A 22,434-nucleotide genomic window follows, 5' to 3' on the forward strand; every position below is an offset into this window, starting at 1 on the left:
GAGGATGATCCATGCCAATTTTCAGGCAGAAAAGTAAGAACTCCTCTGGGAATTCACTGGGGCGAACTTTCTGTTTAATGTCATTGTTTATACTCTTATATTTTGGGGAATTGATTTTTGTTTTCGATCAAGGGGAATATCTACTACTATTGTTCTAGTAGCAGTGTTAAATGCTTAAAGTGATAATTAATTGCCCCTTTTTAGCCAAAGGAATTTCTCTGGGTCTTTCCCTGAGCATGCTCAGTGTGGAGCTCTGTTGCTTAGCAACCACTTCCCCAGGTGCTTTTAGAGAAGATAAAAGTGGTTGCCTGAGGACCAGGAAATAGGATTGTAAATGATGATGCTGTAGGAGGTAAGTTTCCTGAATCTTGGTAGGGGAGTTGGTATATTGGGAGGCATTTGCAGTTTAAAGCGGTGGGTGAGGGTGTTTCTTGTGTTTCCTCATCTTGTCACTCCTCAACTAAACTTTACTGTTCTACCTGTCCATGTAACTGTACATTTTACCCTCAACCCCAAGACACCTGGTAGTTTCAGGGGAGCAATTTGAGTCAGGAGAGTTAAGTACAGGGTAGGCCGTTCTTCCAGTCAGATTGTAACTCTGAGAATTTGGAGACTATTCCAGATAAATTTAGAGGTTTATTCTGAAGGTACTTGGAGCAAGTGCACAACTGAGCCAAGTTAGGAAGGAGTTATTGAGAAGTAAGCCCACTGACTTCACTGGGACTTACTTCTGAGTGAATGCACAGGCTCAGCAGAGCTCCTAGACAGTGGTGGATTAATGGAGAGACAAAGTAGGCATTTGCCTACGGAGGCAAAATTTGAGCCCCTCCTCAAAATGTTTGCCTCTCCTCTTTTCCAAGCCACCTAATGGCACAGTGGGAAATGACTTGCCTGGCAAGCATGAGGTTGCCAGTTTAAATCCCTGCTGGTGGTATGTTTCCCACACTATGGGAAACAACTATATCGGGCAGCAGCGATATAGGAAGATGCTGAAAGGCATCATCTCACACCGAGTGGAAGGAGACAATGGTAAACCCCTCCTGTATTCTACCCAAGAAAACCACAGGGCTCTGTGGTTGCCAGGAGTCGACACCAACTCGATGGCACACTATTACCTTTACAAATTTTGCTGCCCCTCTCTGTGGATAGCGGGTGCTGCAGCAAGGGTGGAGTGGGTGAGGAGAATGTCCCCCCTCTTTTACCTTATTCAAAAAAGAGGCAAACATTTTTTGTTTAAGGTAAAAGGGTGGCAGAAGGCTTTTTGAAGCCTTTTTGAAGCCTATGGGCTGCAAAAAGCTTAATCCGCCCCTGCTCCTAGGCAAAAATGTCTGGTGTTTTTTCCCTTGACCCAAGGAAAAAACCAAGCCCCTTAGCAAAGCATAGAACTTCATTCATTCATTCATTCAATCAATCGATTTCTATACCACCCTTCCAAAAATGGCTCAGGGCAGTTTACACAGAGAAATAATAAATCAATAAGATGGATCCCTGTCCCCAAAGGGCTCACAATCTAAAAAGAAACATAAGATAGACACCAGCAACAGTCACTGGAGGTACTGTGCTGGGGGTGGACAGGGCCAGTTACTCTCCCCCTGCTAAATAAAGAGAATCACCACGTTAAAAAGGTGCCTCTTTGCCAACAATGAGGAAAAAACCATTGTTGACTTATCTAGGACTTACTCCTGAGGAAATGTGTATGGGAGGGACCAAGGACCAGGGGCTAGGAAGCTCCAATGAAGCACCCACCAACACCCCACCCAGCACACCAGCTGTGCTCATGAAACTCTAACATATATACACATACTTTGTATATGCTCAGTGGCTATGCCCTCCGTATACTGCTTTCAAAATCCACTGCTCTCTAGATAGCAAGGGAAGTAAGAGATGGGCACCAGTAAGTGTTAGTAAACTGCTTTGTGGAGAGCTATAGGAAAAGGTTTGTTTAAAATTTTGCACTTCAGTGGAAACCCCCATGAGTAGACCACACCCTTGTATATAGATCTGCAACTTTACTCAGAAGTAAATCTTGCATTCTTTCTTGGTAGTAGATCTACTTACAAGTGAGGGCAAAATCTACTAAGAGCGGGATATAAAATGTAAAAATAAAATAAAATAAAATAAAAATCTGCTACCTCAGTGGAGAGAGAATATATGTACCCATAAAAGGAGAGGGAGGCAGAAGGGAATGTCTGTTTGATCCAGAAGTGCCAGAGTTCTCCTAGACTCTTTTGATTAAGCAGCTACATTCAGAACCAGGAAGTCGCTTGCCAGGCTTGCTACTCCTGTGCAAGAATGACTGTACTCTAGAAGCATCAGGACTAGTGCTGTGTGTACTGGTGTTAAAAGCATGCAGCACTAGTCGGTATGTGAGCCAGAGTATTCCTAGGCGTGTGCAGAGTCCATCTTTTTCATCTGAGTTCCCACTGCTAGCTTCCGTATATTTGGGCTTTTAGAAGGGCATGGATGAGGAATGCCAGTCCATGCTGGCACTTGCTGCCCACAACAGGCTTCTCATTCTGAAGTCTTCTACTGCATCTTCAGAGTCCAAGCTCCGCCTCCATGCATCTTGTTCTGAAGCCAAGATGGTTTTGAGAGATGCTACTGGTCCCTTTCTGGGCAGAGGGCAATCACTTCATTTCTCTTTTGCCTTTTTGTCTCCAGGACCAGCACTGATGCCTGATCCTCTTCAGCACAAGGAGGAGAAGGAATGCCCAGTTCTGCCTGCAGCTAAGAACTGCCTAGGAAGGACAGTAGAGAGGAAAGCCACGGTCTTGTACTGTGGCATTTGAGCCATGGCTGCTCCCAGCCCCCGTAAGAAGCTTAAGACTGAAGCAACTTGCTCCATTTGCCTAGACTTCTTCACTGACCCAGTACTTATAGACTGTGGGCACAATTTCTGTGAAGCCTGCATTGTCAAGTGCTGGGGGGAGTCCTCCACAAATGCTGTCTGTCCTCAGTGCAGAGAGAGCGTTCAGCAAAGGGACTTGAGACCCAACAGGCAACTTGCCAATATGGTTGCAATAGCTAAAGAGCTGAGTGGGCAGGCGGAGCAGGAAATCGGTGGGTGGAGACTCTGCAAGAGGCACCAGGAGCCCCTGAAGCTCTTCTGCAAGGATGATGAAGCCCCAATCTGTATGGTGTGTGACTGTTCTAAGGAGCACCGAGCTCACAATGTGATTCCTGTGCAGGAGGCTGCCCAGGAGTACAAGGTAGGGATTTGCTGTTTTGTGGCTTGAAGAATAACCAGAGTGGATTTTGAGAGGCCGGATTAATGGGCCAGTGGACTGCATGCATGGAGAAGGGGAACTAAACTGGGTCTGGCCTTAAACAGGAGAGCTGGGAGGAGTCTTCTAGAACTGAAATCATGGCAGGAAAAGGGTTTGCCTGCTCTAATGTATAACAAACCTCCACAAGCTATTCACCTAAAGTAGGGTTTGGATGGATGCTATGGCAGGGGATGCCTTCCTTTCCCCATCTTGGAGTGTGTGTTTCAAGTGTGTGTACACACACACACACACACACACACACACACACACACCATACAGGCTCTGGTGGTGACCTACCGTATGACATTTCCTTTAGAGGGATATTGACTCAAAGGTATTTGGGAGATCACTCCCTGGCTAAAAAAGTGGAAGCCAAGTCAGGAATCAAGATATTTTCTAACTTATCTGTTTCTCAGTTGCAATTTTGTAGAGATGTGGATAGAAATTTTTCCAAAATGGAAAGTTTTACTATACATAATCCTTCTGTGGAAAACTTCCAATTTCTAAAAAAAACCAAAACTGGCTGACATCCAGACTACTACTATGAATATATATAATACACATACTGCTCTTCAACCCAAGCTCTCAGAGTGGTTTATATAGGAAAGTACATAAATTTTTACTAGTACTGCATGTGTGCAGCAGTGTGAATTCCAGACGACTACTGCTGCACTGTCATTTGAGGAGGGTGTTGTGAACCATACCTGGTTTTGCACTCTGTACATGCTCAGAGGGAAAGAGGCAAAGTCACATCATACACAAACTGAATTGGTTCTTGGAGATGGTGACCATGTAGGATCTGGGTGCGCAAACAGAGATAGAGAGAGACACACTCAGAAAGTTCAATGGGCTTTATTATAAAAAGTTGCTCATCAGGATAAAATAATCCACATTAAAAAAAAAACATGTTTCTGATTCAAGGTGTAGTGTAATGTGCCTAACTAACATATGTGTGTGCAATTAAATCTTCCTAGAGCCTAATACAATTCAGATACAGACAGAAAAAGGGGGGGGGGAGGAAGGCAGGCTAAGGGCTGGTATGGTGGGATGAGGGGATTCCAGGCTTGTAGGAGCAGCATATTTACCAGGATCAGAGACTTGAGAGCGCAGGATCTTTCAGCTGAAGGAGGCCTCGGGCTGGAGACAGGAGTTGTTGCAGTGCTCAAATCACAGCTGAGAGTCAGAGCACCATGGCTGGGGGAAAGTCTTGACTTCTCACTGCGCAGTAGAAGTCACAGACAGTTCCTGTCCATGGACAGAGTTCCTGCCTCTAGCCCTGCGGCTTGGGCAGCAAACTCTGGCATTGCTGTGAGCAAATCTTGCTGTAGGCACAAGATAGCTAATCTGCCATGTCCAGAGACTCCTTCTTATAGTGGTTCCATCCTTTGATGTTCATTTGAGTCTTCTGGATCACAAAAAGGCATTTATTTCTGCTATCCTCTAAATATTGTCTTTTAATTACCAAAATTAGCTCAGGATATTTGGTCAGTCCAGAGAGATCTCAATCTCATCTTCTGTTAGCTGCTATCTTGAGGAGGGGACATTGCCCAAAGCAAATCTGCATCTCTGAGTTGCAAATGGATCCCTTCCCAAAAGGTGTTAAAAGTCAGGAGTTAGTGAGAGAATAAGTTCTATTTTGTGTGAGACAGCAATTACATTATTTCTTGTGTACCTCTATCTAGTGTGTAATTATAAAGTAACATCAAAAGGGGTACATGTGTGAGCCAAGTTAATTAACACATTTGACTTAAGGCAGAAGCATCCTGTTACTGGACAACAGGTTAATTTCAGCAGTGTGAGACTGGTAATTAAGCCTGACCCATTGTATCTCAGTGAGTTTCCACAAACACTGATAAACAATGCTAGATTACTCCTGCCTCTACAAATCATTTACCAGGCAGTCATGAGATTCCCCTCAAGTTCAGGCATTTAATTGAACTCTTAATATAAAATGAAATCAGACACAGGCCTATATTCCACATACTTCTGGGCTGGTACCTTTAAGTCTAAAGTTGTGTACTGGTCCATAACAAGGGCAGGGGCAAGTCTTGCTGTTTTCCCCTTTTCTCCAGAAAGTGCATCACCAAAAGAGGTCCCTGAAGATTGTGTGACCCTGAGGAACATATTTTGATGTGTAGTGGGCTCCACAGGGAGGGGGAGATCAAAATTGTCCCTTCCCCTGTTCAAGCATCGGCACAGCAGTAGTCTGGAACTTGACCTGCTGCATGTGTGCAATGCTAGCCCGATGTCTATCATCCATAAAATGTATTGGCACCAAGGAATGGATGCCAATGCAATATTGGGCAAGTCTGGCAGTCTCAAAGTTGTAATTCTTCTCAGGAAGTTATTCCTGGGAAGCATATATGAGTTAATGCTGGTTTATTACTATTCCAATAAAAATAACTTAATTTAATCCTAAGGCTCTGAATTTGTTTCTAGTTAATATTTAAACCACATTAAGTGTTTTTATTGGTCCCTCCTCAAAAAAAAATTTTGGGGGGGGGAGCAGATACAGGGGATCTAGTGGGTTTTTAAATCAAATAGGTCAAATTGAATTGCATCTGTTTAGGGCATTAGGAAAATTTGCATACTAGAACTTTGAAAAAATATTGGCATAATTCCCCCCCCTCTATAAGCAAATGTTTGCCCAGTTCCATTTTTTAAAAAAGAAAACTACCTCTCTGCTTTGATATTTACTTGTTTACTCAACACCTCTTTACTCTAGCTTCCCACTGTATATTGACTACTCAGTGTGTCTTACAATAACAAAAGCAATTACACCACAACAAAAAAGTGCAAAAGTTTAGAACAGAAGTGTGTGTGTGTGTGTGTGTGTGTAGAGAACAGGAGACTAAGAGAAAAAAGAAACCCAGACCAAAAAGGAACCAAACTGGCCCTTTTTGTTTTCTCTTTAGGGTCAGATCTGTATCTTTCTGGAGATTCTGAAGAAGGGGAAAGAGAGAATTCTGGCATGTAAAGCAGACACTGAAAAGAAAAGCCAAGATCTGCTTGTAAGTATTATGGACTAAGGAAGTATTTAAATCAGTAAGTGGAAAAAGCTGATGTCAAAATGCAGAGAGGATAAAACGTCATGAAACAGCACTTCTCAAACTGTGCATTTTGGGATGCCCTGATTTCCTATTAAAATATTCCTGAAAGGCTAAGGGTGGGCCTCTGGAATTCTTTACAAAATTCTTTCTTTGATTCCTGTTGATGTCAATCTCTTGAAATGTCCAGAACTTTCTTATTATAGAATTCTCATTATCTACAAAAATTCAGTATTCAAAACATTGGGCTGTTTCTCCCCCATCCCGCCCCACACTTCCTATTTGTAGATTCGAACAGAAGCAGAGAAGCAGAAGGCAGTGGCTGAGTTCAGACAACTACATCAGTTTCTGGAAGAACAAGAGACACTTCTGCTGGCCCAGATGGAAGAGGTGGTGAAGGAGATTGTGAATAAAAGCGATGAGCATGTGGCCAAACTCTCAGAGGAGCTCTCCTCCCTTGACAGTGTTATCCAGGAGATAGAGGAGAAATGTCAGCAGTCAGCAAGTGAACTCCTACTGGTAAGACACCAGAAGAAACAGAAACAGCCCAGGGTCCTCAACAGGGCCCCACTGGTTCCAAACTTAGGTGCTCCTCCATCTCTACAAGAAATGAAGCCCCCCCCCGATATATGATGTTAATAATGAGGCTTGTTATGTACAGAAGTATCCAAACTGGATGGCATATTAACTTTTGTGCTAACTATTCTGAACTAGAGGGTTGTTTCCACACTACCTCTTTAAGCTGGCGTTTCCGCCCTTCAATCATTCAGTGTTTATGGAGAATCCAGCCATTGTTCTTACCAACTTGTTTTCTGATCATCTTTTGGATAGGACATCTGCTGCAGAGTGCTCTGCAGGCCAAGATGGTAGATGTCGGGTAGGACTTGAATCTCTGAAGCTCAAGTCACTTTGCTGCAAGAGGTGAAAAACAATGTAAAGGCCTTTCCCCCAACTGGCAAACATTTTCCTGGACTACATCTTATAATTCCACCCCATAGAAAGGTATATGATAGCAAAGCAAAGATGGGGGGCTGGGGGAAGCAGGAAGGAATACCAACTCGGAATGAAGTGAACAATCTAGGATTCTCCACTCTCTCTTGCCCCCCACCAAATAGAATTGTGAGCCATTTTGGGTCAAGGAACCAATTTCTCATTCCTTGTGATCTGTAAACTGCATGAGGATCTTTGTGTGTGGAAAAACAATAAATAAGTAGGGGTGTGCACGGAACCGCGGAGCTGCGGTCTCCACTTGGCTCCTCTGTGGTTAACAATCGGGTGGCAGGATACCTCCCTGCCGCCCCCTTCAATCCTGCTCCGCTTGCTCATTAGAAATGGGCGGCAGGATACCTCCCTGCCGCCCCTTTCCCTGCTGGGCTGCAAAAGGCTTTAAGAAGGCTTTAAGAGCGGGATTGAAGGGGGCGGCCAAGTGGGAATTGAAGGGGATGGCAGGGAAGTATCCTGCCGCTCGATTGTTAACTACAGAGGAGCCAAGTGGAGATTGAAGTGGGCAGCAAGGAGGTATCCTGCCACCGGATTTCTACACTAAATACAGCGCCTGAGTTGGGAAAACGCAGGAGGGGTAAGTAAAGCCCCCCCCCCGCCCTTAATGGAACCACCCACCCTAACCCTTCTGAATCGAACCGCCCCGTGTCCAGACCGGAGGCCAGTAGAATGGCCTCCGAACCAGTCCTTGCACATCCCTATAAATAAGAAGAAAGCAAAGGCATAGAGCACATTAGAATTAGTAAACAAAATAGGATCCACTCAAACAGCATTGAACATAGGAACATAAGAAGCTGCCATATACCGAGTCAGACCACTGGTCCATCTCTCTCAGTATTATCTACACAGACTGGCAGCAGCTTCTCCAAGGTTGCAGGCAGGAATGTCTCTATCTTGGCGATGCTGCCAGGGATTTGGGAAGGCAGGACCAGCTGACGGCATTTTGGGGCAAAATGACGTTTGTAGGGTCCTTCTTTTTTGGTGGCACCACCAAAATTGGAGGGGGGGCTCTTTCTACAGCTCGTCCCATCCCCAGGACAGCAAGCAGCCCCCATAGCAGTGCTCACCCTGACAGCAATATTCCTTCTAAGGTGTGCACGTGTGCTGGAGTGTGTGTGTACACTTTTTTTTTAATGTCTGTTCAGCTAATTTTAGATCCCTTTTACCTTGAGTTGGGAAGGTCCCATTCTGAATGCATGTGCACACACAAGGCCTTTTTACTACCACTCATTCTGCACACAGATCAAGAAAATTAGAAGAAACACTACCTGACAGCCATACTCCATAGCCATGCCCATCCCAACAGCCACTCCTAGGTGTCTTAGTGTTTTAGCCGAATATGAGCCAGTAGTGTGATGCAGCTGCTAAAAAACCAAATGCAGTCTTAGGCGGCATTAACAGCATAGTGTCCAGATTATGAGAAGAAATTGTTCCCCACTATTCTGTGCTGAATTCTGTATCTATTTATAGACCCCACATTTTAAGGAGCAGCGTGGGTGGCTCAAGACACTTTGCTGCCTGAGGAAAAGAAGGGGATGACCACATTGACTCTGTACAGGAGAATTAAGTGGCAAGCCTTTTCCCGGACCACACTATTTAAATGTTTCCTCGTATAAGAATATCCCTGCAAACAGAAAAGTAGCATGTCAGGGAGAAGCGTTCAACACAGCATTGTGACATCCTCTCTTTCTGTGTGCAGGGAGAAGCTTTTCTAATGACTTGTATTGGGGCAGGGGGAGAATTTGTGGGGGTGGAGGCAGAACTTTCAAATAGGCAGCCCTGCCCTAGCTTGAAATGGTGCGATCCAGGAAAAGTGATACTGCTCTTAACAGTGCTGGGCTTCTGCCAGTTTGTGCCTACTTCAATAGCCTTTTGTTGTTGTTAGTAGATGGAAATCACCAATACAAATTTGCCAGTACATGGAAAGAGAGCTTCCTGTGTTCAATACCCTCCAGCATTTCATTGCTGAAAATAGGGACATAATTGCTTGCTCTCTATCATACTGCAAAAACTACTATGTTGTGTTGCATCTTAAGATGCCTTTTTGCATTGTAATAATTTACAACATTGTAACAACACCTCTCGCACACAAGACAGAAATTAGAGAAGGAAACTCTTTAAATCTGTCCACTCTGCCACGTGGACAAATACACCTCTCTCATAACAAAATCCTATTCGCATGTCATGTTCAATACCCACTGTATGTTTCTACAGGTCTGTACAGTTCAGACATTATGTTCAACACATGACAGCAATATTTCCTGTCCTGTGGCTTTGAAGGGGCCTGTACAAGGCTCACTTTTAAAATGAACTAAACTCGTTTATAATTATTCACACAAAAGCAGATACAGGTGTATCAACACCATGTGTAATGTCTGAACAGAGTTTCTGTATTGGAATATAAGCCTCTTTAGGGAGGAAAGCAGGGTGCTTTCCAGATTAGACCCTGCAACAGGATCACATTGTATCTCAAAGTGTGCTTCCACACTTCCTGCGTTGTGACACCGCAGTCCCTACGTGGACAGCGGGGTGCCATTCACATTTCCAATGCCTTGTTTCGAATTTAATCACTGCAATATAGAGCTAGGATGTCGTAAAAAGGTTGCTGTTTTTCGGGGGTCTTCTGCGAGACTGCTTCCCCTGCTGTTTACGTTTCAAATGCGACTTGCCTGAATGGAGGCATGTTGCTGCTGTTGAGCAGCTAGGCTGGAAAGCGCCCAGCAGGAGCTCTTTCACATTTCCCCCCCAAAATCACAACACTGGAAAATTTGATAAACTCCTTTTCAGCAGGAAACAAGCACCAGGATGTTAGCAGAGCTGGCTTCTGAAGAAACCACTCAGAATCATAGTTCATAACTGTAAGAAAGCATATTCTACCGAACATAAGCTGAGAAGGCATGGGGTGGGGGATAAATCGGGACTCCCAGTTCTTATGGAAGATGGTTAGATGAAAAGATTTTAAAATGACTGTTCCACTCCCTTCTCTCTCAGTTTTGCTGTTCACTTATTGTCTGTCTTTCTCGCTCACATCACAGGTCCTCAGTTCTCAGATCATTCCAAACCAGTGAGCAGACCGATCTTTTTGTGTGTGTGTGTCTCACACATGCTCCCTCCCATAAAGCTAACACAGGTCTCTCTTCCCTTGCTCAACCCAATTGCTGAATTCAGCTCACTCGCACAAACACATTACAGGTCTCATTTCCCTCTCATCCTTTCCTTGGTTTACTGAAATCATTTTCTATCTCTACCTCTATGTACTAAACTTGGCTCTCGGATCAACAAACAGCTGCAAAAAAATTATTTTAAAAGTTGTCCAGCACTGAGATGTGTGGGAGCACAATCAGGAACCTCCTCCACTTTCCATTTATTTAATTTGTTGTTACTGCTCCCACTCAAGTAGCAGGTTCCAGCAGGAGGCAATTGGCTTAACATGGACATTGTAATGTAAACAATGGATTCCAAAGGGCTCACTGAGAACTGCAAAGCTCTTAATCCTACCCTGAGGTGGGCCCCCAATAGTACACCCCCCCTGCAATTGCAGTATCTGTGTAGGCTTAAACTGGCCCTGGGGAGGGGGACCAATTGACTCCTCTTCCCCATTCGGGCTACACCCCCTGTGCCTGACAAGCATTCTGGCCACACAAGCAAAGTGCGCATCCACCCATAAATGGGGCAAGGGGCACCAGCAGGAACCTGTCCCTGGCTCCCATGAGCTCCCAACACCCCTGCTGCTGTCCCCAAAATAGCCCCCCAAATTGCTGCCTGAGGCAATTGCCTTGTTTTGCCTCATAGAGGTGGGGAGGGGGCAGGATTTAAGAGAGAATGGACTGCACTTCCACATGAGTAAAAACCTGCCCATGGGTTTTTCTGGACCACTGGAACCTGGGTTAAATAATAAACATTATATTGTAAGTCTCTTCACACAGCCACACTAACTCGGGTTAGTGCAGGCAAGCTTGGGTTAGCAGATCGTGTGAACCAGGGCACAACCCACAAACCCAGGCTTGCCAAAACTGGTAAACCCTGGTCTTAACCCACGTTAGTGCACAACAGGGGGCCCAGAACCTGGGTTTGTATATGGTGTTGAAGGAGAATGGCTGCTTCCCACTCAGTTTTTGAGTATCAGCAACTGCCCGCCATGTTTTCCAGAGAGAACTGTGGCTGCCGGGGCCATGAACAGAGAATGTGCTGCTCTGCATAGTCCCCTCTATGATTCTGTGCTTAAATGCAGCTTGCCCCACCCCTTCCCCCTTGTGGCCAATTGGAGCATGGTTGTGATGTTATCTACCTACCTATCTATTTTTTTTTTTTTTTAAAGAGGTTCTCCTCCTGGCAGCACAGAGCTTGTGGGAAGGTTTCCCTGCTCCTCTGGCAAACTTCCGTGCTCACTGTTGCCACGATCATGTGCAAACAGACAGTGGCTCTGGTCGTTGAACCCACCACTGCTCTAACCTGAGTTAGGCGCCTCATAAGCCAAAAATGATTGTGTGCAAGGTCTTGTATAGTTTTTAGAGGAGCAGGGCTTGTTTTGGTCACTATATTTGCTTCAGCTGTTGAAATTTGTAACTTGGTTGCCCTGAACTGTACTAAAATTGATTCACTTTACTTTCCCTCTCCATGTCATTCTCAAGGAATTTCTCCATACGACAGTAGACACTGGGCGGGTTACATGATTGCCTTCAAGTTGGTAGCCCAAGGCCCATGATGGGCAAATGCTTCTGACAGGTGTGTCTTGAACCTGCACAAATCAAGTTTCCATGAGTTACTGAGAATCTCCCAACTTTGTCCACCCAGCCTCAAACCTTGGTTAAAAAGGCAGGCAGAAGTTGGAAGGATCTTCATAACACTGCATAGGAACTGGAATAGAGCAAAACATGCCTGTTGGGAGTATGTGCTTGCCAGAAACTTACCATTTGGAACTTACTGACTTGACGATGGTGTGAGCCTATCCATTAAGTTTCCTCCTCTCTCTCTCTCCTAGGATTTAAGAAGCACTTTTAAGAGGTAAGCAGATCCCAATTTACGTTCCTTCATGATTCTGGGAAGGGTGTGGACATTACGTGAAGAACTTGAAAGGAAAAACAGTAAGGAGGGGAACAATACATGTTCTGTACTGTAACTACTGAGCAGGAATCAATTGCAGGGACATAAACTACAATGAGGAAGATTCCAGTTTAAGGCTTAGTTTTTCTGAAAAGCTTCAGAAACACTGGTATTTCAGTTGTACTTTAATTTTAGTAAACTTTTTTGGGTCCAATCTCCTGGCAAGAGGAATGGTCCATGAGAGAGTTGATGTCATGGATGTTAGTGCCCACCAAATCCTCGTTTCCCTTTATTTGCACATCTCTGCAGTGCAGTGCCTTTTCCCATTACTTGTAAACAGCCGGAGTTCTGCCTTCACTTTCTTTTAAAATTTTATTTCTCCTTTGATTCAGACCATTACAATTTTTAAAAAGGTAATTTTAAAAGGTTTGCTCTCAATAAAGTACAATTACATTAATAATAAAATACAGTAAGGATTAAATGTATTTTCTTTATATACATTTGGGCCTTAAAGATCCATCTTTTTAGCCTGGCTTTTAATGATATAGTTTTAATTTTAATCTGGTTTAAATGGTTTTTTAAAAAATTTGTTTTATTATGTGTGTTTGATTTTTTTAATGTAAACTGCCCAGAGCCACTTTAAGACGGGTAGTATATAAATTGAATGAATAAATAAAAATAAAAGGTAGTTTTACCCCAAGAAAGGTGATGTTATAAATAAGTGATAACTCATATTAGCAGGAGGAAAGCAACTGGCCCAGTTCACCCCCAACCAGAGGCATATCTAGCGAAAATAGCGCCTAGGGCAAGCACTAAAATTGCGCCACCTGTCCAAACATCTGACACCCATCTTTCAGATAACTTTATCATAATATCAGCTGAAAAATACAAGTCAAGCTCATTAATCTTTTAATATTTCAAAAACTATTTAGCAGTGGACGTAGCCAGACCAAAACATGCTGGAAAACTACGAATTTCTGTATGCTGGGGCTCATGAAATACACAAATACTATGTGGAGATGTACTTGGGAAACTAAACAGAAGTGCCTGTCTAATTCTCTACTATGCATTGTAGCATCACTATTACATAAGTTTTAAAAATAAATGGAGAATTTGACTTTCCCCAGATACTCTGAAAATAATTAAAGGATATGCAGAGTAAACTGTGTCACTGCTTGGAATATATTCTAGTCTTTCAGAAAGACAGTTAAAATGAGAGAAAGAGAGCAAGAAACTCCCAGTGGGCCTTAATACTAAGGATTTCACACTTATTCAAAGACAAACTCACCATTAATAGCCATATTATTAAGACATCGCATTTAACTCACTTATCACAAGAAGCAAATGAATACAATCCTAGCTCATAAGCTTCAGCTCAGTATTCACAAGCCCTGATTCTCTGTACATAGTGCCAAACTGAATATGTGTACAGTGACTTATATTACATTATTTGTTTATTTTTTAACCTGTAGCCCCTTTAGAGGGCTTCCGAAAGTCCATGCTGGGGGGTCTGCAAAGGTTCCCTCTCCCCCCCCCCCCACTGGCCTCTAGGGCCTCACAGGGACCATTTGAGCATGTGCGGGGGCCATTTAAAAAAACCAAAAATGGCCACTGAAAACAAAATGGCCACCGCACATGCTCAAATGGCCTCTGCAAAGCCTGGCATGACCTAGAGCCTTACAGAGGCCATTTGAGCATGCACGGTGGCCATTTTGTTTTCAGCAGCCATCTCTTAAAATTAATTTTTTAAAAAGGTGCCCCCTTCAAGTTGCGCCCGGGGCACGTGCCCCACCTGCCCTACCCTAGATACGCCCCTGGGGTATAATGTTTTCCTTGACCATGTTCCTTCCAACCTTCTCCCTGGTCCTTCCTTTCACTCCGGCCTGCATGGACGGATGGATGGTGTTTTATTTTGTTTCCCCCCCTCTTCAGGTGCAAGGAGAAAGAAATATTTGAGAATCCCATGGCTTTTTCTCCTGCACTGAAGTGGAGGATCTGGGACTTCTGTGATATAAATCCCTTCCTGCAGCGTGTCATGAAGCAGTTCAAAGGTAAAGAAGAACAGCTGTGAGGATCTTGTATGTAGACCGTATTGGTTCAGAAGTGACTGTAAAAGGCTCTCGGTCACTTCTAATGTTAGAAGGGCTAGGAAAACAGGGAACTTGAGTTCCAGTAGGGAAATCGTGTTTAATTTATTTTTGGGCCTAGGCTTTAGCATGCATCCCATGCGGTCAGTCCCATTCAAGAAGATTTAATTTCTGAAGCACCACATTTAGAACCAAGCTATAAACTTCTTAGGCAATAATCCTAAGTATCCACTTGCCAAATATATACATTTTCTCTTGGCTTGCTAAATCTTGAAGCAGATCAGATTTGGACTGTTAAAAACATTCCCATTAGGAGAAATAAAATCTGAATATATGAGGACAAATTAGAGTTGGGAGGGCCCCATCCCACAAACTCTCAGACTTACTTCAGTATTACTGAATCTTACATATGAATTAAGGAAAAGCAGGTGACACTAACAGACTTTATTTTTGTTACAACATTAGTAATATATACAGTGGCGTGATGTTTGGTTTCTGTTTCCTTCCTCAGACACACTGTCATCTGGATTTCAGCTGAAGGAAGGTAAGTCGCAGCTGGGAGAGGGACTTGTCAGAAAGTTGTCTTCGTTTACATAGGAGTGAGCCGGTTCTGCCCTGGGGGCTCTGGAACAATCAGGGCTGAGCTGGAGCCCTCTTCAGACATTTGTACTTGTGTGTGGCATCCCAAGAGTATGCCCAGGAGCCCCACCCTGATGCTGATGTGCTCAAAAGCTATGCCACACTCCACCCTTATAGCATTTGTTTGAGGAGGCAAATGTTGTAAGCATCATGGAGATTTGTTTCTGTGATTGGAAGACGGGGCGCCTCACCCTTCCGATCATGGAAACAAATATCCATCATGCTTGCAACATTTGCCGCCTCCAGACAAATGCTGTAAGGGTGGACAGCGCAGGGAGGGGACTTTCAGAGTGTCAGAAGCACCAGGATGAGGCTTCTGGGCATGGTCTCTGAAATCTACTATATATGCAAGCCATGTCCTTCTCTTTCTTTTTGAGCATCTGAAGAGAGCTGTTGAGTGAAGGAGTGGTCCCAGGGACGTAACTACCATTAGGCAAGGGCCCCCACGCCTCGAGGGGCCCCCCAGAGGCAAGTCACATGTGAAGTGAGTGTGTGTGTATCAGCGAGGGGCCCATTTTAAAATTTTGTCTCTGGGCCCACTCCAGCCTCGTTATGCCCCTGAGCGGTCCCATGCCTATCTATATTCCTCTTGTTTTACTTATTTGTAAGACTTATTTGTAGACTTATTTATGCCTTGCTCTTCAGTATTTCTACTCCCAGTGCAACTCACAAACCATTATTTAAGAACTTCCCTGTTGCATCAGATACAAGGCCCATCTGGTCAAACAGTCTCCAAGTGATGCCTCTGGGAAGCCAAGAGGCAGGGCCTGGAGACAATGGCCCTCCTCCTCACCACTACCACTACTACTACTACTACAATTATAGACTTCTTTGCTTGTAAAGTTCAGTGGAGGTAGACTGCCTCTTGTTTAGCCATTTGTTATAGCTAACTGCTATTGACAAAAATCCTCCTTGAATGGGTCAGGTCTTCCTTGAAACCCTTTAAGTTTGTAATCGTACAAAATCATGTGGCAGTGAATTCTGTAAACTGTTTAGGTTGAAAAGGATTCTCTTGTCTTTTTTCTGAATCTATTGCCAGTCAGTTTCCTGCCAGAGAGAGAGTGAGATTTTTCTACACATGCCTTGTCTATACGCCTGTGTGAGCAATTTTCTAGTCATAAGATTATTTGATCTGTTTTTGCCCAAATTACACTTTTTTCTTCTGCTTTGAAAAATCTTCTTCTCAGTTGCTGGGGTCAAGGACATCTCTTTGGGTTGTCTCCCTCATGTGCTCCAAGGCAGGACAGTTTTGATTAGCTAACAAGAAGAAACACAGGCCTACTGGAGCTGGAGGGGGCTAACCTCACCCCAGTTCTTTCTATCCTGCCTTGTTCCAGGCAGTCTGTAACTTCTCTCTGTATTCTCATAGATTTTTCTGCTTTGTCCAGTTTACTTTTTCCTCACAGTTTTATTTATTATTATTTTACATTTTATACCCCGCTCTTCCTCCAAGGAGCCCAGAGCGGTGTACTACATACTTAGGTTTCTACTCACAACAACCCTGTGAAGTAGGTTAGGCTGAGAGAGAAGTGACAGGCCCAGAGTCATCCAGCTAGTATCATGGCTGAATGGGGATTTGAACTCGGGTCTCCCCGGTCCTAGTCCAGCACTCTAACCACTACACCACACTGGCATCCCGTTGGCATTCCTTTATCTGACCTTATTGATATCTTTAAAAAAGCACTCCCTTTTTTCTGATTTCAACCGCTTTTCCTGACTGTGCTTTTCCGCCCTACCTTTCCGTGGTGTTAGAGCCCGCAGTACAGTGCATGATGTTGCTGGTGCCCAGGGGTAAGGACCAGACTGTTTTTCCTGGGATATCCAGAGTGCCCAGATTTCCACCACCTCAAGCATTGGCAGCGGCCACTTTAAAGCTGCCCGGGCTAAATGCCAGTGAAGCAAGTCCCCCACCTGCAGGCCACCAGACTCTCAGTAGAATGGCACAGCGAGCCTCAGGGAGTGGCAAAAGGAAGGGGAATGCACAACCTGAAGGAGCATCCTCAAAACTCTCCTCCATTCTAAGACATACAGTTACTTTCCCCCTGGCAGCCCCTCCTCCCACTTTGGCAGAATTGAGGGCTTGGAGAACTTTGGAAAATAAGATAAGAACAGCCCTGCTGGATCAGGCCCAACACCCATCTAGTACAGCATCCTATTTCATATAGTGCACCCCAAAAGCTGCCACTGGAAGCCGAGGCAGGAGTTGAGGGCATGCCCTCTATCCTGCTGTTACTCCCCTGCAACTGTTACTCAGGGGCATCCTGCCTTGAGGCTGGAGGTGGCCTATAGCCCTCCAACTAGTAGCCATTGATAGACCATGAAGTTCTTCAAACCCCTCTTAAAGCCATCCAGGTTGCTGGCTGTCACCACATCTTGTGACAGAGAATTCCACAAGTTGCATATGTGTTGTGTGAAAAAGTACCTCTGTTTGCTGATCCTAAATTTCCCGGCAATCAATTTCATGGGATGACCCCTGGTTCTAGTGTTATGTGAGAGGGAGAAGAATTTCTCTCTGTCCACTTTCTCCACACCATGTGTGATTTTATAGACCTCTATCATGTCTCCCCACATGATAGTCTTTTTTCTAAACTAAATAGCCCCAGGTGTTGTAGCCTTGCCTCATAAGAAAGGTGCTCTAGGCCCCTGATCATCTTGGTTGCCCTCTTCTGCACCTTTTCCAGTTCTACAATGTCTTTTTTTAGATGTAGTTACCAGAATTGTATGCAGTACTCCAGGTGCGGCTACACCATAGTTTTGTATAAGGGCATTATAATATTAACCGTATTATTTTTGTTGCAGCAGCAACAAAAGGCTCCATAATGGCTCAAGTAGATGGAAATCGCACACAAAACCTTGGGGAAGGTCCCAAACACCACTGCAGCAGTTCGCGTCTCCATCCCAAGCCAGGATCAGACTGAGAGACTGGTGAGACCTTTCACTGGGCAGAGTAACCCCCGCCTGGGTCCCTCAGAGCCATGTCCCAGTTCATTGAGATCAGTCCCCCCTGAGTGGCAGGCGTGGCTTAAAAATGCAATAGTGGAAATCATTCAATAGATTAAGCCAGTAAAAAAGAACAAAGAATCAGGAAAACGCAAAAGGGTCTATTCTACATTTGAGGCTCTGATTCAGCCAGTCCTGCCCAAAAAAAGGCTAAGAAAAAGAGAAAACACTTTAAAGGTGAATGCTATAATGAAAGAAAATCCTTAAAGACAAGCTCTAAGGGTAATGATTGACATTCTTCAGCTATGTCAGGGCCTGACTCTGGGGAGCCAGATAGTCACAATCCGAGACCTCTGCGAACTGATAAGCGTAAGGCAACTCCAACCTCTTTAATTGACTTAGACGCTGGCCCTGACTGGGGGAGACTGAGGGGCTGGATGTTGGAAATCAGGAACCTGACATAACCCCAGATAAGGAGGAACAAATGGTCAGGCAGGGAAGGTCCATACCAGGGTAATGTTTCACAATGCCTTTTTGAGTCTGAGGATTTCAATCCCCTCATGACTAGAGTGCTAACTACTATTGGATTACAATCAAAGGCAATTTCAGAAGCTACTCCTTCTAAAGGGGAACTCATTTTTCCCCAAGGCAAAACCAAAAGATATGCTATTACCAATGCCTGAAGTTTTCACAGAGGCAATTAAGCAGGAATGGCTTCTCCCAGCAACCAATAGGAAGCTAATGGCTATTGCAAACTGCAAACATAAATAAATAAATAAATAAATAAATAAATAAATAATATTACTCATTCCAGCAGGAACCATCAGAGTTATTTTAAAATGCCTAATACAGATGCACCAATTGTGCAGTTAATGTTGGGTTTGTTGCTGCCCAGGGATGGGGAAGTTACTCTTAAGGATCTGTCAGACAAGAAGGCAGAGTTTGCATTGAGAAGGGTACAGGATAATTCCTCCCTTGCTACCTGATCCTCAACAGCAGCCTCCATTGTTGCGAGGGCATCTCTACTATGGGTAGATGATTTGCTTAGTAATCCCCCAACTGAGCCGATAAAAATGAGACGGCCGTTGGTAAAAATCCAAAAAGCTCAAGCTTCTGTGGCAGATGCTACCTTGGACTCCATTAGGTGATCTTCTAGAGCTTCCGTAGTAGGCAGGAGGCGCCTGTGGCTTAAAAGCTGGCAGGTGCATGCTCCTTCTAGAAATAATTTGACTGCTGTACCATATGACAGTACAAAGCTCTTTGGTGATTCCGCTCTGAAAGATGTTTTAGTCAAATCAAAGGATAAAAGAGAAACAATGCTATCGGCTCCACACAAGCTTGACAGGCTGGATTTCAAAAAACCTTTTCAGCCCTTTCGGAGTTTCCGGCCCCCTTTCAGGGGCTGGCATAGAGAATTCAGAGCACAACAGGGATCACGGAATTGACAACACTTCCCCTCCAGGAGCTTCGGAAATAACAGGCAGCCCTTTGCTCAAACCAAGCAAACAAAACGGCAGCAATGACTCAGGACTCCCAAGACAGGGGGTTTGCCTGTCAGAGGTTTTCCATGCATGGGAGGCCTCAATAACGGACAGGTGGGTACTCAGCTGAATACAAGGGGTACAAGATAGAGCTGGATGCCCCTCCCTCCAGCAGGTTCCACCACCCCTGCTCTAACTATTCTACAAAGCATTTTGAGCTTTCAAAGGCCATTATCAGCACAGTGGCCAAAGGGGCTCCTTTTACGCCTTCCCACTAACTCCTCTGCTAGCACAGGTGCTAAAAAAGATATGCCTCCTACAGGCGAGTGTAATTCTAGTGGCACCATTTTGGCCCAGGAGGCCATGGTTCGCAGAGTTGTTACATCTATCAACAACGGAATCATTTTTCCTGCCAGTGATAACAGACTTATTAGTCCAGGGACCAGTGCAACATCCAAACCTGGGCTGGTAGCAGCTTGCTGCATGGAGACTGAGAGGCAAGTAGGGGTATTCAGATAACATGTTGAATGCTATACTGGCATCTCGTAGGTCATCAACAAACCAAATCTACCCATGTACGTGAAGAGCGTTCTTGAGATGGGCGGCATGCAATTCAGTTCCACAGGGTGGAGCATTGATACAACATCTGCTGCAGTTCCTTCAAGAAGGATTGGAAAGGGGCCTAAGGCCTAACACACTCAAGAGGCAATCAGCATCACTAATAGACCTCATCTCAGGAATCTCGGAGAAGTCTATACACGCACATTCTCATCTGAAAAGATTCCTCAGAGGGGCCACCCTGGTGTCTCCCCCGCCCCCCGCCAACGATTCACTGATTCCCTACTTGGAATTTATATACAGTCCTAAGGGCATTGCAGTCTACACCCTTTGAGCCCGTAAAATCCATCCCGATAAGAATTTTGCCGTTCAAATTGGCATTTCTGATAGCAATTACATCTGCCAGAAGGGTGTCGGAATTGCAGGCCTTATCAATTCATAGGTCTTATTGCATATTCCAACAAGATTCAGTACGCCTTATACCAGATCGCTTTATACGTACCAAAGTGGCTTCTTCTTTTTATCTTACAAGATATTTCCCTACCTTCATTTTGCCCACATCCAGTGCATCCAACAGAAAAGAGGTGCCAGATGTTGGATGTGCCCCATTGAGATATAAAGAGATCAGCGTCTTTTAGAACCATGGATACACTGTTTGTTTCCTTCCTTCCTGGATCCATGGGAAGAGCAGTTACTATGTCGACAATTGCAAGATGGATCAAGGCCTGTATTGAGTTGGCCTACGAGACACATCTCCATCCTCTGAGCCTTTATGCACATTCCAAGATCAGCAGCAACCTCAGCGGCTTTTTCCACAAATGCTCTGGTGCAAGAAATCTGCAGGGCAGCAGCGTGCAAGCAACCTTCAATGTTTACCAAACACTACAAAATGGACACGTATGGATCAGCACAAGCACCCTTCGGAAGAAGAGTGCTGCAGCAGGTGCTTTCCCGGGAATAGACAAGGATGTCTATTGACCCCTGCTAACTTGGCAAAGAGGCACCTTTTAACGTGGTGATTTTCTTTATTTAGCAAGGGGAGAGTAACTGGCCCTCTCCACCCCCAGCACAGTACCTCCAGTGACTGTTGCTGGTGTCTATCTTAAGTTTCTTTTTAGATTGTGAGCCCTTTGGGGACAGGGTTCCATCTTATTTGTTTGTTGTTTCTCTGTGTAAACCCTGCTAAATGGGCAAAGAGGCACCTTTTACCATGGTGATTCTTTTTATTTAGCAGGGGGAGAGTAACTGGCCCTATCCACCCCCAGCACAGTACCTCCAGTGACTGTTGCTGGTGTCTATCTTGTGTTTCTTTTTAGAATGTGAGCCCTTTGGGGACAGGGAGCCATCTTATTTATTTATTATTTCTCGGTGTAAACCGCCCTGAGCCATTTTTGGAAGGGCGGTATAGAAATCGAATTAATAATAATAATAAATGTTCCCTCCCTGGTGGACTCACAATGTGGTATGTCCCAAAGAGATGTCCTTGACCCCAGCAACTGAGAACGGAGCATTGGTTCACTTACCATTAAGGCTTCTTCTGGTTGCTGGAGTCAAGGACATCTCGGCCCACCCGGCTTGATGTCGTTCTCTGTTTCCGGGAGACCACCTTATCGGCAGTATGTAATTTTTTCTTGTGACTAGAGACTGCTACAACCTCTCTCTCTATACTATACATCAAGATACGATGTGTGCATTCTGTTATATCACTCAATGTTCAAGGAGATCATTCAATTTTTATTCCTTATTACCGTTTTATTAGGAGGCTGTTTGTGTTGACTTTTCCTGTTAACATGACAAATTTGTCGTGACACTTTCACAACTTGGCTGAAAGAACTGGGGTGGAGTTAGCCCCCTCCGGCTCCAGTAGACGTGTATTTCTTCTTGTTAGCTAATCAAAACTGTGCTGCCTTGGAACACGTGAGGGGGATAACCCAAAGAGATGTCCTTGATTCCAGCAACCAGAAGAAACCTTCACGGTAAGTTAATAAATGCTCTGATATCCACCTACCCTAGTAAGTTTCTAAATGCTGTGACTTGAGACTGTTTCATATCATGATACCAGAAGGTCCTTCAGCCTCCGTTGCAGTTTCACAGTATTGTGCTCCCATAGAGAAAGTAGACTGCTATTGGCACTTTTCTGTGAGATCCTAAGTATGTTTGCTTAGAAGTAAGTTCCATTCTGTACGACCGGACTTAGTCAGACCATTGGTCCATCCAGGCCTGCTCAATTTAGGCCTCCCAACAGTTTTTGGACTACAGCTCCCATAATTCCCAGCCACAGTGGCCAGTAGCCAGGGATTATAGGAGTTGTAGGCCAACATCTACAAGAGGGCCCAAGTTGAGAAGCCCGAAGTTGACTGCCAACAGTATC

At 44.5% G+C, this 22,434-nt stretch overlaps 1 protein-coding gene across 1 annotated transcript in view; it reads left to right on the forward strand.

Moving 5' to 3' along the window:
• The first annotated feature begins 248 nt into the window (after positions 1 to 248).
• LOC128343942 (uncharacterized) overlaps positions 249 to 22,434 on the forward strand; it is a 41,110-nt gene continuing 18,924 nt past the window's right edge. The window contains exons 1-7 of the mRNA XM_053293378.1: positions 249 to 352; positions 2,662 to 3,209; positions 6,182 to 6,277; positions 6,602 to 6,832; positions 12,297 to 12,319; positions 14,291 to 14,409; positions 14,957 to 14,989. Coding sequence (XP_053149353.1) covers positions 2,793 to 3,209; positions 6,182 to 6,277; positions 6,602 to 6,832; positions 12,297 to 12,319; positions 14,291 to 14,409; positions 14,957 to 14,989 — 919 coding nt within the window. The 5' untranslated portion in view covers positions 249 to 352; positions 2,662 to 2,792. The remainder of the gene's footprint in view (positions 353 to 2,661; positions 3,210 to 6,181; positions 6,278 to 6,601; positions 6,833 to 12,296; positions 12,320 to 14,290; positions 14,410 to 14,956; positions 14,990 to 22,434) is intronic.

The sequence above is a fragment of the Hemicordylus capensis genome, chromosome 2, assembly GCF_027244095.1.
Source record: "Hemicordylus capensis ecotype Gifberg chromosome 2, rHemCap1.1.pri, whole genome shotgun sequence".
Taxonomy (NCBI): Eukaryota; Metazoa; Chordata; class Lepidosauria; order Squamata; family Cordylidae; genus Hemicordylus; species Hemicordylus capensis.